The following is a 14,128-nucleotide window of genomic DNA, read 5'->3' on the forward strand; positions in this document are numbered from 1 at the left end:
CGCGGGATGGCCCGAGGATTTTGGTATATATTTTATTGATAACGTAGTACAAATATGTACCGTTTATCTTGGGCTAAACAATCGAACAGCACATTTTATAGAAGCATGTCCACCGTTAAGGTTCTCAGATTTGGACCAATCAGATACGCCCAGGAGGCGTGGCAGAAGCTCGAGCAGAAACCCAACGTCGAGGTGGTGGAGAGCGGGGCTTCGTCCAGAGAAGAATTCCTCAAGGAGCTCAACGATGGCAAGTTCAAGGACGTGAGCATCATTGCGAGAACGTTTGAGAGTGTCAAACAGACTGGACTGCTTGACAAAGAGTTACTCGCCCTGCTCAAGGAGAAGACCTCTCTCAAGGCCATCTCGCACAACGGTGCTGGGTATGACCAGGTGGATGCTGTTGAGTGCGGCAAGCTTGGAATCCAGGTGTCTAATGTGCCATCTATTGTCGACGCGGCTACTGCAGACACACACATTTACCTTCTTTTGGGTGCATTGAGGAATTTCCAGGACTCGACGCTGAGATTGCTGCAGGGTAAGTGGCCGACTGAAAAATGTGCCGGCACTGCAGTTGGCCACGACCCTGAAGGCAAGGTGCTTGGAATCTACGGAATGGGCGGCATTGGCCGTGCAGTGAGAGACAGGGCCAAACCTTTTGGGTTCAGAAAGATTCTCTATCACAACCGGAACCGTCTTGCTCCGGAGTTGGAGCAAGGTGCCGAATACGTGAGCATGGACGAGCTTCTGCGCCAGTCGGACGTGATCTCAATCAATATTCCGCTCAACAGCGCCACAAGACATTCGATCAACAAGGATACTATTGCCAAGATGAAAGACGGTGTGGTGATTATTAACACTGCCAGGGGCCCTATTGTGGACGAGAACGCCATCTTGCCGGCCCTCAAGAGCGGCAAAGTGGGTGCTTTCGGATCGGACGTTTTTGAAAATGAGCCTCACGTCAACATGGAGCTGATCCGGCAGCCAAACGTGGTGTCGCTGCCTCATATGGGAACACACACGGTCGAGACGATGAAGGCCATGGAAGAGTTTGTTGTGAAAAACGTCGAGACTTTTGTTGACCAAGGCAAGGTGCTCTCGATTGTTCCTGAGCTGAAGGGTAAATTCTGAGTGGCCAATGTTGATTTACTGCTGCACAGGGCCCATATAGTGAAACATTTTTTTAAAAAAATATATGATTCTCACTCCGCAGCGATTAATACGGTTATCCAATGCCCCACGACTGGGCAATATGTGGTATCTGATAGCGACGGTCACGCTGACAGTCTGCAACCAGCCCCAAGAGATCCCTACATTGTACCACTACGCTCTCCACGTGAATAACGGGCTGGGCAAGCCGTCCGAGGAGCTGTATCACCGCGTGGTGCAAACGATCGAATCTGTCTCGGCCGACATCAACAGCTGTCCGTACGAGATCAAGTCCGGGATGAAGCTGTCTGATAAATTCAGAGAAAGCATTCTCAAGACGGCTGCGTTGAGCGGATTGCCTAAAGCCATCAACTCTCTAATGATCTTGAGAGAAACTACGCCCAAACCTCTGCGTGCGACCGGCGATGTGAAACGACAATCCATTGAATCGTTTGCAGATTACGAGGCAGAACAGGACCGGGGGATAAAGTTCTGGAAAACCATCTACAGCAAGATAAGCGGACGTGTCATCAACCAGATGAGCTCGTCATATCCAGATCTATGGACATATACCATCCAGCATGTCTATTCGCCTCTACTGTCGTTTTCAGATGTGCTGACTCCACAGGAAACCTCTATGATTGTGATATCGTGTCTTATCCCGCAAGACGTGAACCCGCAGCTCAAGGGTCATCTGAAAGGCGCGCTGAACCTAGGCCTGGATCTGGAAACGGTGAGGGAGTGTCGTGAGTTGGCCATCGAGATCAGCAAATGGTGCGGCATGGTGTGGAAAGCAGACGTTGCCAAGCTCTAGCGTCGGCTACGATTCGCCAACTTCCATCTTTTCCAGGCCTTCAGCTTGCTGAGTAGCCGGAACCTCTTTTTCCTTCTGGGGCCTCCCTACATTGAGAAATCCATTCATCTCCTCGTCACTCTTGCCAAACAGCTGGTGCCAGAACCGCACATTGTTATAGTTGGGATATATTACTTCGTGCTCCTCGTGGTAGCCAGGATTACTGAACTCTCGCTTTCTGCTCTTGAAGTAGTTCCACACCGACTGGGTCCTGCTTTCAAGCTGTAGCTCCTTCTTCTCACGCTCGCAGTCGTACAGAAACGTTCCGTACTGACAGGAGTACAGATGGTACACGAGACGACGCAGAAAGCGCTCGTTAAACTCGAACTTCTCTGGATGCTGGCGTAGCAACTGGTACACACAGTCGAGGAACTGCTGGAACACGGGGCTTTCCAACTTTGTATTCTGCTGATGCTTGAAATGCTGGTTGAGCTGCTTAAGTTTTTGGAAGTTTGTGTCCTGCGTATAGTTGTAAAACTTGGTTTCTCGTTGCAGATGGCCGCACCGCTCGTTAAAACGATGGCCAAAAGAACACCAGTCTTTTTCGACCAGAACCACAAATCCATCCATAGTGCGGAAATACGGGTCAAGACAGAGCTGCACGAGCGACGCCACCTGCGACGTTCTGTCCCAGCCGTCAGAACAGTGCAGCATAAGATGCATTCCGTTGAGGTGGATCGATTTAACGAGCAAGTCTGTAGCCTTGAGCAAATTTGAAATGTGATCGAGCCACCCCGATTTGATCAACAGCTCAGGATTGTACAGCCGCGTTGACACATCGCTGTTTTTCAGCACCTCCTTTATTTTATTTAGGCTTTCTCTCATGACGTGAATATTTTCGATGTTGAGAAACACCTTTTTGCAATTGGGATAATTTTCCATCACCTCCGTGCCGGCGCCCAGAGCTGCCTGGGCCATTGCATTGGTCATTGGTCGTGCGTCGACAATCAGATTGGTGGTTGTCTGGTGCCCATTCGTCGCAAAAATCTCTGTCAACAGTTTTTCGTCCTGCAACGACCGATTCTGCTTGAGTCCTGTCAGTGGTTGCGCACTGCGCACAATGCACGCCCCGTTCTCCTTGTAGTAGTATGTCAATGCTGGAAATCTATTCTTGGACCTGAAGCTCACGGAATGCGCAAGAACGGTGTCGCTGATGCTTCGCGGGACCACCGTGTGCGACGGATAGCTCTGACAAAGCCGATAGTCGCTATTGAGCGTCGACAGTCGCCACGGGCCCGCCACCATGTCCAGGCCCTGTCTCTGGAACTCACTGCGCACTTGGTAGTCATTCCAGCCGTTAAACGCAACCTCGATCTTGATGGGCGTGTAGATAAATGCGTAAACTTTGTCTATGTCATCGATACACGTCAACTTCATGATGCTTTCAAATACGTCCTGACACTGGGACAGATCGGCAAAATCGAACGCCAAATACGTAAAGTCGCGACATCGCACCCTCAGAGACGCACCTCTGCACAGAGACGGATGTGTTTCCGCATCCAATAGGTATAATTGGGACGACCCTCTGTTGAGCTCGACCTTCTCGATCATCGGATAACAGCACCACAGCTCTCTCATGCCGGACGCCGACGGCGGGAGGGTGAAGATCAAGTGGTGTGTAGTTAAATGCAGCGTGCCTTTATGCGAGACTCCACGTCGAAACAGCAGAACATCGTCCACCTTTGTGATTTTGATGTATTCCATAAAAAGATAAGATTTAATAGCTGAAAAACAATTATTTCTATTATATCACTCCTTCCATTCCGCCATCCACCGTCTTGCCAGTTCGTCCTTGATCCACCTGCTCTTGTTTTTCCAGCTGCCCATCGACCAGAAATGGTGCTGATTGAACACGGGAGCCTGTTTAGCTGGCTCCGGCTCTGTCTTTTTAGTGCTCTCAGCAGCATCCTCCGACTTTGCTTTTTCCCACGGCCGAACCATCTGCGGTCCGAGCCACTGTCCCGTGCGCCAGTGGCGGCCATATGTCATCTCATATATCCGGCTCACCGCACGCTTGTATGCAAACATCTCGTCCTCACCGGTAAATTTGCCAATATCCTTGAAATTGGTCTCCACTTGGCTCTGTGTGAACTCGTTCTTACCCTCCTCGTAGCTCTGCACGTTCGGCCGATATGGGTTCTCCAAATACAGCTGTGTGCGTGCAAACATCTCTTCCTCGAGAATCTGCTGGTTGTTGGACCGCCCGTCGTCTGTTTGGCGCATATCCGGGAAGAACAGACGAGACGGCTCAACGTCCATGCAAAACACCACGTTGCAGCGTGCTTCGTACAGAGAGTCGAGCAGCGTGATGAACCGTCTGGCTTCGCTCCTTTTTTTCGTCGTCAAAACGGGTATTTGGTCCACCACCAGTGTGTGGAACCTTGCAGCCAAAGAAATGTATTCGCTGGGGCCGTAGTACGAATCGCCGCACAGCTCGTCGAACTTGAAAATAGCAACGCCATCTGCCTGCGCAGGAACGCGGATGTGGCGACCGTAGCTCAGAAAGTGCGTTTCTGTAGGTTTCTCGGTCACCACCGAGTCCAGCAGTTCTTGCCATTTTTTTTCGTGCTCCGGGTGCTCTTTCACCACAAGATGCGGCCGACAACCGCGGTCAATCAGCTGCATCCGGTAGTCACAGTCGCTGTTCATGTCGAATACCTGGCAACGCATCTTAAGAACGCGCTCGAAGCTCTGGAACTGCGTCTTGTTGAAGTCTGTCGAGTACAACTCCTCGGGCAGTCTGTTGGAGGTTGCTACCAATACTCCACCAAGCTTGAAAAAATACGTGAACAGAATCTTGACGATTTTGGCCGACGCCAGGTCCGGCAGCATGAACTCGTCCAGCATCAGCACATAGTGGTTGCGGATCATTTTCGAGGCCACCTCGAGCAGAATAAACTCGTTTTCCAGCCACAGAAAGCTGTGTTTGCTATGACTCTCGCGTTTGCGGCGCTCATAGATCGAATGGATCTCTGCGTACACCCACAAAATGAAGTTGTTGTAGTGGATGCGCAGCTTTCGCTCGACAGGAAGCGAGTCGGCAAAAATATTGAGCAGCATCGACTTACCGCACCCAACCTCTCCATTCACCAGAAGTCCCTGGGGAGCCGGAATGTTGTACAGCTCTTCCTCGTCGCTCAGCACGCGTACAAGCTCTTTACGCTCCTTCTCGGCCTTGCGGTCGCCCCAGACTTGTCTGTAGCCGATGGTGCGGTATAGCAGCCCCGCGTGTTGCTTGTCGTACCGCATCTCCAGCTGTCTCACGAGATTGTTCATCTGGAGCTCCTTATCGTCAGGAACGTAGTCTCTGAGCCGGAAGTAGAGCTTCTGGAACTCCAAGGCGGCGCGGTGTTGATGCACATCTGGCTGCAAAAGGTCTGATGCAAGATAGGCTCTATAGATCTGGTACGGGTCGGTCAAAACGAGGTCTGAGGGCCCTGGAGGCTCTGGCGCTCGGCGAAATGGAAGCGTGTCGACATGAAGTCGGCGCAGGCAAGCTTGCCGCGTCAGCGGGACAGCCGCTTTGAAAATATTAAACATGACTTTCGCACTTTGCGGACAAGACAAGATAAATTCAGGCACTGATTTATATAATAATAATTCGTACTGACAGAGGTAAGAATCTTTTTGTCATAGATCTCGTACATAACGCCAGACTGCTTGATTTGCCAATCGGTATGGCCTTCATAGCTGTATGCTTTGCTGTCTTTTCATCACCCAGAGCTGGCAACCGCAAAAGAGGAAGAACAGGACATAAAGACCGACTGCTCCAAACACTGTCTTGGCCACACTGCGGTTAGTAGAGCACAGTTGCAGAAAAATACTCACGCCTTGCCGTCTTCCGGATCGTTGATCGAGCCCATCATGGTCTCATGGTTATTGTAAAATAAAGCTCCGATAATAGACAATATCACTATCCCAAAAGCGGAGATCAGTGTGCAGGCCCACGCGCTTCCAGACTGCTTGTTAGCAAGATGTAATCCGGAGTACTTACCGACACAACCGGTTTCATTCTGCTGTCTACCTATCTATAGTTTAATTTTGTAACATTAATGGTTCCGGGTAACATTAGCTTTTTATTTTCCTGAAATACATATCGTCACTTTTCCAAAGGGCCTAGTTTGGCTTCGGGAAACCTTCCTGATCTACGCTGATCCGTGCCTTCTTGCGCAATCGCTCCAGTTCCTCGCTGTCTCTTTGACTACCTTTTTCCACCACCAGATTTCGGAGCAGACGGTTCTCCATTTCGAGCTGTTGTATTTTTAATTCGAGATTTCTCGATAGGTCCGTAAGTTCTTTCAGTTTTCTCTCCATCTCCTGCTCTTTCAACTTCTTCTTGATCCTGAACCGCGCAGATGCCGCCGTATTGCGTCTTCTTTTATCTGTTTCCACGTACTCCTTAGGCTCAGATGAATACACGTCCGGCGAGACAGTAGACGACATGGGCACGATTTGCGAGCTGGAACTGGCCTCCAGCGGTTCGAACGACGACACCTGGGCGCCCGACGCCGAGCCGTTCTGAGATCCTGAGCTCGACTGTGAAGAGGAATTTTCTCGTTGGATGATGTCGGGTTTGTGGTAGGCTATGAGTGTCGCAAGCGCCTCGATCTGCGTTTGTGAAAGGCCAGCAGCGGACAGAGTATTTTGCGCCCCGCGGGGCACTGTCACTTTCGGAAGACTGGACTCAGAGCTCAGTTCTGGTTTCTGCGCGGAACCGGCAGGCACATGGTCATTTTGAAGCTGCGAATAGGGTCTTTGCAATAACTCGGATATGGTGGAAGGGATGGAGCCCTGGGCGCCGTCAGAGGACTCGAAGTGGTCGAAATGATCGTTGTTGTTGCTGTTGGAATATTCCACCTTCAACTTTGGTTTTTCCTCGTCGGGGAAAATGAACGAATCATCGGCAAAAGCAGCAAGCTCGACGCTGAGCTGGTCGTCGAAATTAGGCTCGGCAGAGAGGTCGTTCTCGTCAGCGTTGTTCATGAAGTTGTCCACATAGACAAGTTGCTCTAATAGAGCCATCGGGGTATCGTCCGGCATACTCGTGTTTGACGAAGAAGCGCCCTGTTGTACGTTGCTGAAGTCTTGGGAGTTCACGAAACCAGACATGGTTATATATCGAAACCACGTGAAAAAGGGCAACGGATTATGATGCTTAATCGAATGATTAGTGAAAATTAGTAGCCACAATATTTGGCCGGGTAAGACAAACGTCACGAGCCATACTGCGCCACACATGGGAAATAACCGTCTAGCAGATAATAGTAGTACACAGTCTATGCAATCATAAATCGTAACTGAACCAGCGTTCAGTGATAGAGGAGCTCTCCCAGTCAATCGGAGACAGAAGAGCTTCTACGCCAGCGTAATTTCTTGCCCCACTTTGCCCAGGATGACCCTGAACCGCTCTTAGCGGAGGAGATAGAGGAGAAGCTTTGGTTTCTCTGTGTTTTGCCCGGCGCGCGCTCGTTGGTCTCGTCCCGCTCCAACGTATCGTCTTCTTCCGACGAGGATTCCACAGTAACAAACATTTTTTCTAGCACCTGTCGGGTGAATTCCTGGTAGGAGTCGTGAAGATAGTGTTTCGTTATGGAGAGAAATCTCTGCAGAAGACTGATTTCGGGTATCGTAGACCCCGAAAGACCAGCTTTCAAGTCTCCAGGGAGATTGATCTCGCTTGAGGCGTTGTTCTCGAAATACTCCTCGTAGAGTATCTTCCACACGTTGCGATCAGTGTTATGGTTTTCGATGAAGAGCTGAAGCGACTGGTAAAACTCAAGGTTCTCTAAACAGTGTTTGTTGAGCAAAAACTTCGAAAAAGCTGACTTGGAAAAAAGCGAGTCCGAAGGCACCTTGTTGCCCAAAACCGAGTCTAATTTCGGCACCATAGGTTCCACCGACGAGGACACGTTGGTGCCTTTCGGAGCAAGAAACGTGAACTTTGACTCCGTTAGTGACAGCATGAATAAAGGGGTTGAGAATTTTCGCGGAAAACCTTTATATATATTAACAGGTTTACTTCAGGGGGAAGGAAGACACTATCGTGATAATAGAGTTTGATATTATCTCACCCAATCCGATGAAAAAGAAATTTGTTTTCTATTGTCAGATTCCTACCTGGTAACGGTTTTCTTAGGACTTTTACCAGCCACTATTGTTTGACAGTTGTACCGCTTTCCTTTTCCGGCAATTCGCTCATGTTCTCCATGCCTGTCAGCACAATTTATGTGTCATGTATGGCGTTTTCGCTCACTTGCCTAATCCGAGTAGCCGATTGCGTGTCCTGACATGCTTGCTATTCCTTGGCTAGCCGTCGCGGTCGCACTCGAAATCATGCATCCCGTTCAAACTAAGGAAACCCTTGTTTGCGTCGGTCTCCACATGCCGGACTAAAAACGGACACCTCGTATCTTGAAGCATAACGAACTTCTCTGCCAATTGTGCGCGCGTGCCTACAAGGTTTCATCTCACACAATGCAAATTATTACTATCTGATGGATCGTACTGCTCATCCTGAGCCTCCACGGCTGCTGCGCTCGCAGGATCCTTCTTCGCTGCCCGAGTATCTCCGGGAACTGAAGAACTCGAAGCTAGTCACGCTTTCGTACATCCCAGCTAGCAAAAAAAAGGCCAGAAAGCATATCGAATCCGGGGTTCCTCATGACATCCCCATCAGCATACTGTCCAAGTCTCCGTCGCTTCTTATTCCAATCAGCACGAAACGTCGTACGCGTGCTCACAAACCAGAAAAAGCCGCCGTGCGACCGCGAAGACCTTCCAGTGCGTCGTTCACAAACTTGACACAAAAACTGGATTTTAGCAGTCTGTTCCCAGATCTCGTCCCGGAACTAACAAGCATCGCGCAAATCGGCCCCGACTGGGCGTTCCACTCCACCAGGATCGCCGTGGTGCTCCAGAATTACGCTTTATTCTACAACTATCTTCGCCAAAAAAGGAAAGAATTGAGAAATATGCACAGAAATATAGATTGAAGCTTTAGTCGCTCAAAAACTCCAACACGTTGTTGATCACATAAAACTCGATGTTCTGGCCCCACACAAGGTCCAGATGCTCGTAGTTCTCCACGCCCACGATCTGCAACTTCTCCCCATCGCTGCTGTTCATCGTATCGTCCACCTTTTGGTTGTCGACCACCTCCACGAGTTCAGGCTTCATTTCCTGATTGTTCAGAACGGATATGTTGTACTCCTCAAACTCAGGAAGCTGCATGGTCATCTGTTGAATGTCCACCAGCGAGTCAGACATGCCGTAAATAAGCAGAATCTTGGACAGCTTGATGTTTGTGTGTATTGGATACTCAAACGCAGGAAATAGTTCAGATTCCTGGTACATCTGAAACCGCTTGGATTTGATGATCTGGAACCAATGGACCACACTCTTCACCGACGTTGTCGAGTACAGGTGAAAGTAGCAGATAAACTTCTGGACTGGGTCGATGTTGAGAGACTTCCAGTCAAACAGAATCTCGTTCGACAAGTCGATGAGTTTGGAGAAGAAAGGTGGATACGTGATCTCTTTCCAGAATAAAACCGACTTCAGAAGAATTTTGCGGCCGAAAAGCAGGTATATCAGCGCTGGCTGGAAGTTCACAATCGAATTGATGAGCCAATTGGACAGTTTCTTCGGCGTTGTGGCGGGAGAAATCAGCACAAGCTTGCTTATTTTCATATTTAGAGGATGGTTGACAGATATAGAGGCAAGAATTTGTGAGCATCCCTGACTGAACCCAACGTAGATCAGTTGTGAAGCGCCATTTATCTCCAGAATATGGTCTATCGACGCTGGAATGTCAAATAGAGCAAACTGGTCAATAGAAAAATCCCAGAAGGCCGCATCATTCACCGAAAGGGAAACGTGGCGTGCAGAGTACTTATTTCCTCTGTTATTACCGAGATAAACATCATAGCCCAGTTCACAGAGCCGGAACGGCAGGTTCTGCCGAGTATCGGCCATGAGCACCCAGATTTCGCTGTTCATTAACAAGCCGTGCTGGAAGTAAACAATTTTACCGTTTGGACGGTACCCGTTCTCATGGGGGTCAAGTCGGTGCACAGTTAAAAGGTAGCCGTCTTTAGTTTGGACGAGGTGGCTCTGTGCCTTAAATCCATGGATGGCACATAGTTGCTCAAAGTATTGCGCTTCACGCAGCCTCTCTATTTTACCGAGTAGTTTGTCCGTCTCTAAATTGTGGCCTTTGAGATAACGATTGTATAGTGGGTTGCTCGAGGCGTGGAGACGGAAGACGAACTTCACCATTGAGGTGAAGAAACTGATCAGACTTTCAGGGAGGAACCATGTAATGCATGAAACAAGCTGCTCTAGTATAATGACCCCGACAGAGGTCAGATCCTCCAGTTTTGGTTTCACTTGTTCAAACATGCTTAGCAGCTAATTATTGTACTTAATTTATTTTATTTTATTTTTGCACAGCCCGCAGGTTCTCGAATTTCATCTCTGGTACACAAAACAATACTTTCTACTTGTTTTTTTATTATGGTTTTTGACCGTTTGCTCTCCAGAAGGCCCTCCAGAAGGGTAAGTGTTTCTAATCCTGTTTGCTAACCATCAGTCGAGAGACTCAGGAGTATACTACTACTCTAGCCCTAACAGCGGAAGTCAGAGCCAGCCTTCTGCTGCATATATGGCAGCTAATTTTGCTACTGGGAATGTCTCCCGGAGCAATTCAATGAACAATCTGTCTAATGCAGCGGCCTCGGCAGCTCTACGCAAACACTCGTCTACGTCCAGTCTGGTAGACCATAGGATCGCTGGCCACCGTACAATGTCGCTAAGCTCCCGCACCTTTCGGGCTCCTGATTCATATGTTAGAAGGTCTAATTCTCTACAATCCGGCTCCTATAACCCTAATGTCTATCGTTCCAACAGTATTACGTCCAGCAGTTTTAAACCGGGCAACTCCCGCACTAATTCCCTGACATCCAATTCCAGTAGATACACCACTGGCTTTACCACCACTACAACCACGACGACAAAAAAATTGCCCTCCAACCGTCACAGCTCGCCGACCACGATTGTAAAGACCACCAAGGAGCAGGACGCAGATGGTAGAACTCGATCGATTACGAAAACCACTATTGAGCAGAAGGACGGTTTTGAAATTGTCAAAACAACAGTCGTGAAGCCTAGTATTGTGGAGAATTACAACGATCTTGGAAGCATTGCAGAAGGATTTGACGAGGAGTTCTATCACGAAGAGGAGCCGCTGCCAAACAACACCCAGGAACTAGAAAACATCCAAGAGGAACCGGCAGAACCCGAGAAAATTGAGCTGATACAGCACGGACAATCTGAACCTGAAACGCACGAGTCTGCAGAATCGGCCAGGACCCACACATACCGCCAGCTCACCCAATCCAAGATCAAGCCACGTACCAGTTATTCGCCTGCACGCATAATCTTAAAGAATCCTGCCCCTGATGACGACTCAGATGGACAATCCATCTACTCTGATGCCAACGAGGCCAATCCTAATACTGTCAAAAATAACTTTAGCGAGAAAGTCACAGAGGAGATTCGATCCTATACCTCGAGCACTGCCGGAAACTCACCTGTGATTCCTCAGAGGTCTGCCTTCAGGGCTCCTTCCGCATTTGGACCTCGTTCCAACAGCATCACCTCAAATACCTCGTCTATGCGCAAGCAGGTGAAGATTCTGGCCGTTGATCCATCTGAGTCCCGCTACAGTTCTTCTCCTCCTGCTCCTGCGGCACCCGTCCACAGACCTACTCCAGAAGAGCTGTATCAGCAGGCTTACCAAGTTGCCATGCAGAAAGTGTACGGAGACCGTCCAAGCAGGCCGTCTGAGTCGGGAAGTGTGACAGAGATGGATGCAGATACACAAAAGAACACATTGCTGAACTCGTCGTCGAGCCAAAACGGCCGCACGATGTCTCTGACCCAGAAACCCGTGAGTCCAGGTCCCGAAATTCCAGCATACCAGTCCAATGCTGCAGGAGTTGGATTTAGAACTCACACATTACGTGGAGAGCTAGATACAAAGGAGGAAAAGAAGTTGAAAGCAGCGCAGCACAAAGAGGAGAAGAAAAAGCTGAAAGAAATACGCAAGGAGCAGAAGGGCGAGCTGTCGGAGCTGAGCAAGCAACGCAAGTCTGCAAGAAAGAACGTTGATGAGCTGAGCGAGAAGAAACGGATTTTCAGTTTCAAGAAAAAAGTTCCCTCGACCACGGCCGAAAACGCTACAGACAACTCAATCACGGTGACGCTTCCCGTGGAAGGAGAGCACACGGACAATGGAAAGCCCCAAAAAAGCGAAAAATCAGGCGTGGGGCGCAAGTTTAAAAAGTTCTTTAATTTGTAGTTTTAGTATTGCGGTACAAAAGGATGAAGGAACTGACATTGTGGTAAAAAAATAGAGAAATAAATTAATTTTTAACTCGACACTTTAGAACAGAGATCGGCTCCATAACTAGTAATGTCCATTGAGGCCGCCATCCACACACTTCATTGGCACGACAACAACCTGCCGATCTACTCACTGGATATCCAGCGAACGAGTAACCCCGTCAAGGGTACCCGTAGCGCACGCGTGGCTACTGGGGGAGGAGACAACAACGTGCGAATCTGGCGTGTAAACTATACGGAGACCAAAGTAGAGTCTGTGGAATATCTGAGCTCGCTTACCAAGCACACCCAAGCAGTCAATTGTGTCCGATTCAATTCCTCTGGCGATATGCTGGCGAGTGCTTCCGATGACGGAACAATAATGATATGGTGTCTGTCGGATAAAATTATCAAGGAGTTCGGCAATGAAGACGACGATGTGAAAGAGAGCTGGTATTTGGAGTCATCGTGTAGATCCTCGACGCTTTCGGAGATCTACGACATCTCGTGGTCGCCGGACTCCAAATACATCTGTTGCGGATCAATGGATAATATCACGCGTATATTCAGCGTGGCCACGGGTGCTATGATCAAGCAAATTGCTGAGCATAACCACTATGTGCAGGGTGTCACGTGGGATCCCCGGAACGAGTACATTTGTTCTCAATCGGCAGACAGGTCTGTGCATATCTACAAGATTGTGTCAGAAAAAGGAGCGGACTTGGTTCTCTCTCCTACCACCTTCTACAAAATCATACGCGCAGAGCTGCCAAGCAAGAGTCTCACCACGGAAAACCTCAAAGAGAACACCGAGAGCTCCAACATGGACCCTCCTTTACAAACACCCCGCCACAAACGGACGCATTCAAATTCATCCACGTCTTCCTCGCATTCCATCGCCGTTTCGGCAACGCGCTCGTCGTCTCCGCTTCCAGCGGTGATGCCGGCTTCGCCGAATCCTGTCTACAAAAGCTTGCAACTCTACCACAACGAAACGCTCCAATCATTTTTCCGGCGACTCACTTTTTCCCCAGATGGCATGCTATTGTTCAGTTCCAGTGGAGTATTCAGGACAGATGCGCTTGACGAAAACATCAATACTGTTTATATACACACGCGATTTGGCCTCAACAGGCCTCCGGTTGCACATCTTCCTGGGTTCAAAAAACCAGCCATAGCCATCAAATTTAGTCCGGTGCTATACAAGCTTCTGGAAAACGAAAAAAGTGTTTTCAAACTGGACTACCGCATGGTTTTTGCCGTGGCGACCCAGGATTCGGTCGTGATATACGACACACAAAGACTCAAGGCGCTGGCCATAGTCACAAACATTCACTACTCAGTGATCACAGACCTCAGCTGGTCATCGGACGGGCAGATCCTTATGGTTTCGAGCGCCGACGGATTTGTTTCCAGCGTCAACATAACGCGCTCGCTGGTGGGCGAGGTGGAAACTTACAGCGTGAGCGACTATCTGAGTAAGCACAAACTCACAAATTCTGCGGCGAACACCAGTCAACAGAGCTCCATTATAGAGCTGCTGAACACAGACGCCACGCCGGCACCGGAGTCGATCGGGAAACCAGGAGACTCTGTGCAGGTGATTGACATCACGACTTCGCGGCCGGAGCATGATACAACGCCGGAACCCGCACCCAAGAGGGCCAAAATATAGGTAGAGATAGACGTATCACGTGGGTACGGCACGTGATACAAAAAAAAATTAATACAGAGTCATTTTGTGGA

At 49.2% G+C, this 14,128-nt stretch overlaps 10 protein-coding genes across 10 annotated transcripts; 5 read left to right on the plus strand and 5 right to left on the minus strand.

Moving 5' to 3' along the window:
• The first annotated feature begins 62 nt into the window (after positions 1–62).
• Positions 63–3,532, plus strand: OGAPODRAFT_16510 (uncharacterized protein). Its single transcript, XM_018354481.1, has one exon. It carries the CDS (start codon positions 106–108, stop codon positions 1,126–1,128), a length of 1,023 nt encoding a protein of 340 aa, XP_018210613.1. The 5' UTR covers positions 63–105; the 3' UTR covers positions 1,129–3,532.
• On the minus strand, positions 64–3,703 carry OGAPODRAFT_94126 (uncharacterized protein; the record flags this gene model as incomplete). The annotated part of the gene is made up of 2 exons (XM_018357475.1): positions 64–2,023; positions 2,080–3,703. 2 exons carry the CDS (start codon positions 3,701–3,703, stop codon positions 2,001–2,003), a joined length of 1,647 nt encoding a protein of 548 aa, XP_018210614.1. The 3' UTR covers positions 64–2,000.
• OGAPODRAFT_48631 (uncharacterized protein) lies at positions 1,193–1,960 on the plus strand (the record flags this gene model as incomplete). The annotated part of the gene is made up of 1 exon (XM_018355596.1): positions 1,193–1,960. One exon carries the CDS (start codon positions 1,193–1,195, stop codon positions 1,958–1,960), a length of 768 nt encoding a protein of 255 aa, XP_018210615.1.
• Positions 3,704–3,748: 45 nt separating the features above from the next.
• On the minus strand, positions 3,749–6,013 carry OGAPODRAFT_94127 (uncharacterized protein; the record flags this gene model as incomplete). Its single annotated transcript, XM_018357476.1, has 3 exons — positions 5,994–6,013; positions 5,828–5,958; positions 3,749–5,789 (listed from the first exon to the last, which is right to left on the minus strand). Exon 3 carries the CDS (start codon positions 5,537–5,539, stop codon positions 3,749–3,751), a length of 1,791 nt encoding a protein of 596 aa, XP_018210616.1. The 5' UTR covers positions 5,540–5,789; positions 5,828–5,958; positions 5,994–6,013.
• Positions 6,014–6,061: 48 nt separating this feature from the next.
• OGAPODRAFT_16511 (uncharacterized protein) lies at positions 6,062–7,987 on the minus strand. Its single transcript, XM_018354482.1, has one exon. It carries the CDS (start codon positions 7,106–7,108, stop codon positions 6,116–6,118), a length of 993 nt encoding a protein of 330 aa, XP_018210617.1. The 5' UTR covers positions 7,109–7,987; the 3' UTR covers positions 6,062–6,115.
• On the minus strand, positions 7,333–7,962 carry OGAPODRAFT_8478 (uncharacterized protein; the record flags this gene model as incomplete). The annotated part of the gene is made up of 1 exon (XM_018356777.1): positions 7,333–7,962. The coding sequence occupies one exon, from the start codon at positions 7,960–7,962 to the stop codon at positions 7,333–7,335; it is 630 nt and encodes a 209-aa protein (XP_018210618.1).
• A 339-nt stretch (positions 7,988–8,326) lies between the features above and the next one.
• Positions 8,327–8,965, plus strand: OGAPODRAFT_94130 (uncharacterized protein; the record flags this gene model as incomplete). Its single annotated transcript, XM_018357477.1, has 2 exons — positions 8,327–8,882; positions 8,917–8,965. Exons 1-2 carry the CDS (start codon positions 8,494–8,496, stop codon positions 8,963–8,965), a joined length of 438 nt encoding a protein of 145 aa, XP_018210619.1. The 5' UTR covers positions 8,327–8,493.
• OGAPODRAFT_16512 (uncharacterized protein) lies at positions 8,327–10,357 on the minus strand. Its single transcript, XM_018354483.1, has one exon. It carries the CDS (start codon positions 10,274–10,276, stop codon positions 8,996–8,998), a length of 1,281 nt encoding a protein of 426 aa, XP_018210620.1. The 5' UTR covers positions 10,277–10,357; the 3' UTR covers positions 8,327–8,995.
• A 445-nt stretch (positions 10,358–10,802) lies between these two features.
• Positions 10,803–12,359, plus strand: OGAPODRAFT_13141 (uncharacterized protein; the record flags this gene model as incomplete). The annotated part of the gene is made up of 1 exon (XM_018353352.1): positions 10,803–12,359. The coding sequence occupies one exon, from the start codon at positions 10,803–10,805 to the stop codon at positions 12,357–12,359; it is 1,557 nt and encodes a 518-aa protein (XP_018210621.1).
• Positions 12,360–12,434: 75 nt separating this feature from the next.
• Positions 12,435–14,123, plus strand: OGAPODRAFT_16514 (uncharacterized protein). The gene has a single exon (XM_018354484.1). It carries the CDS (start codon positions 12,474–12,476, stop codon positions 14,055–14,057), a length of 1,584 nt encoding a protein of 527 aa, XP_018210622.1. The 5' UTR covers positions 12,435–12,473; the 3' UTR covers positions 14,058–14,123.
• Positions 14,124–14,128: the final 5 nt, after the last annotated feature.

Source organism: Ogataea polymorpha (assembly GCF_001664045.1).
Source record: "Ogataea polymorpha strain NCYC 495 leu1.1 chromosome Unknown OGAPOscaffold_4, whole genome shotgun sequence".
NCBI lineage: Eukaryota > Fungi > Ascomycota > Pichiomycetes > Pichiales > Pichiaceae > Ogataea > Ogataea polymorpha.

Coding starts and splice junctions, on each gene's coding strand:
- OGAPODRAFT_16510 (XM_018354481.1), top strand. CDS start 106: ATGTCCACCGTTAAGGTTCTCAGATTTGGACCAATCAGATACGCCCAG.
- OGAPODRAFT_16511 (XM_018354482.1), bottom strand. CDS start 7,108: ATGTCTGGTTTCGTGAACTCCCAAGACTTCAGCAACGTACAACAGGGC.
- OGAPODRAFT_16512 (XM_018354483.1), bottom strand. CDS start 10,276: ATGGTGAAGTTCGTCTTCCGTCTCCACGCCTCGAGCAACCCACTATAC.
- OGAPODRAFT_16514 (XM_018354484.1), top strand. CDS start 12,474: ATGTCCATTGAGGCCGCCATCCACACACTTCATTGGCACGACAACAAC.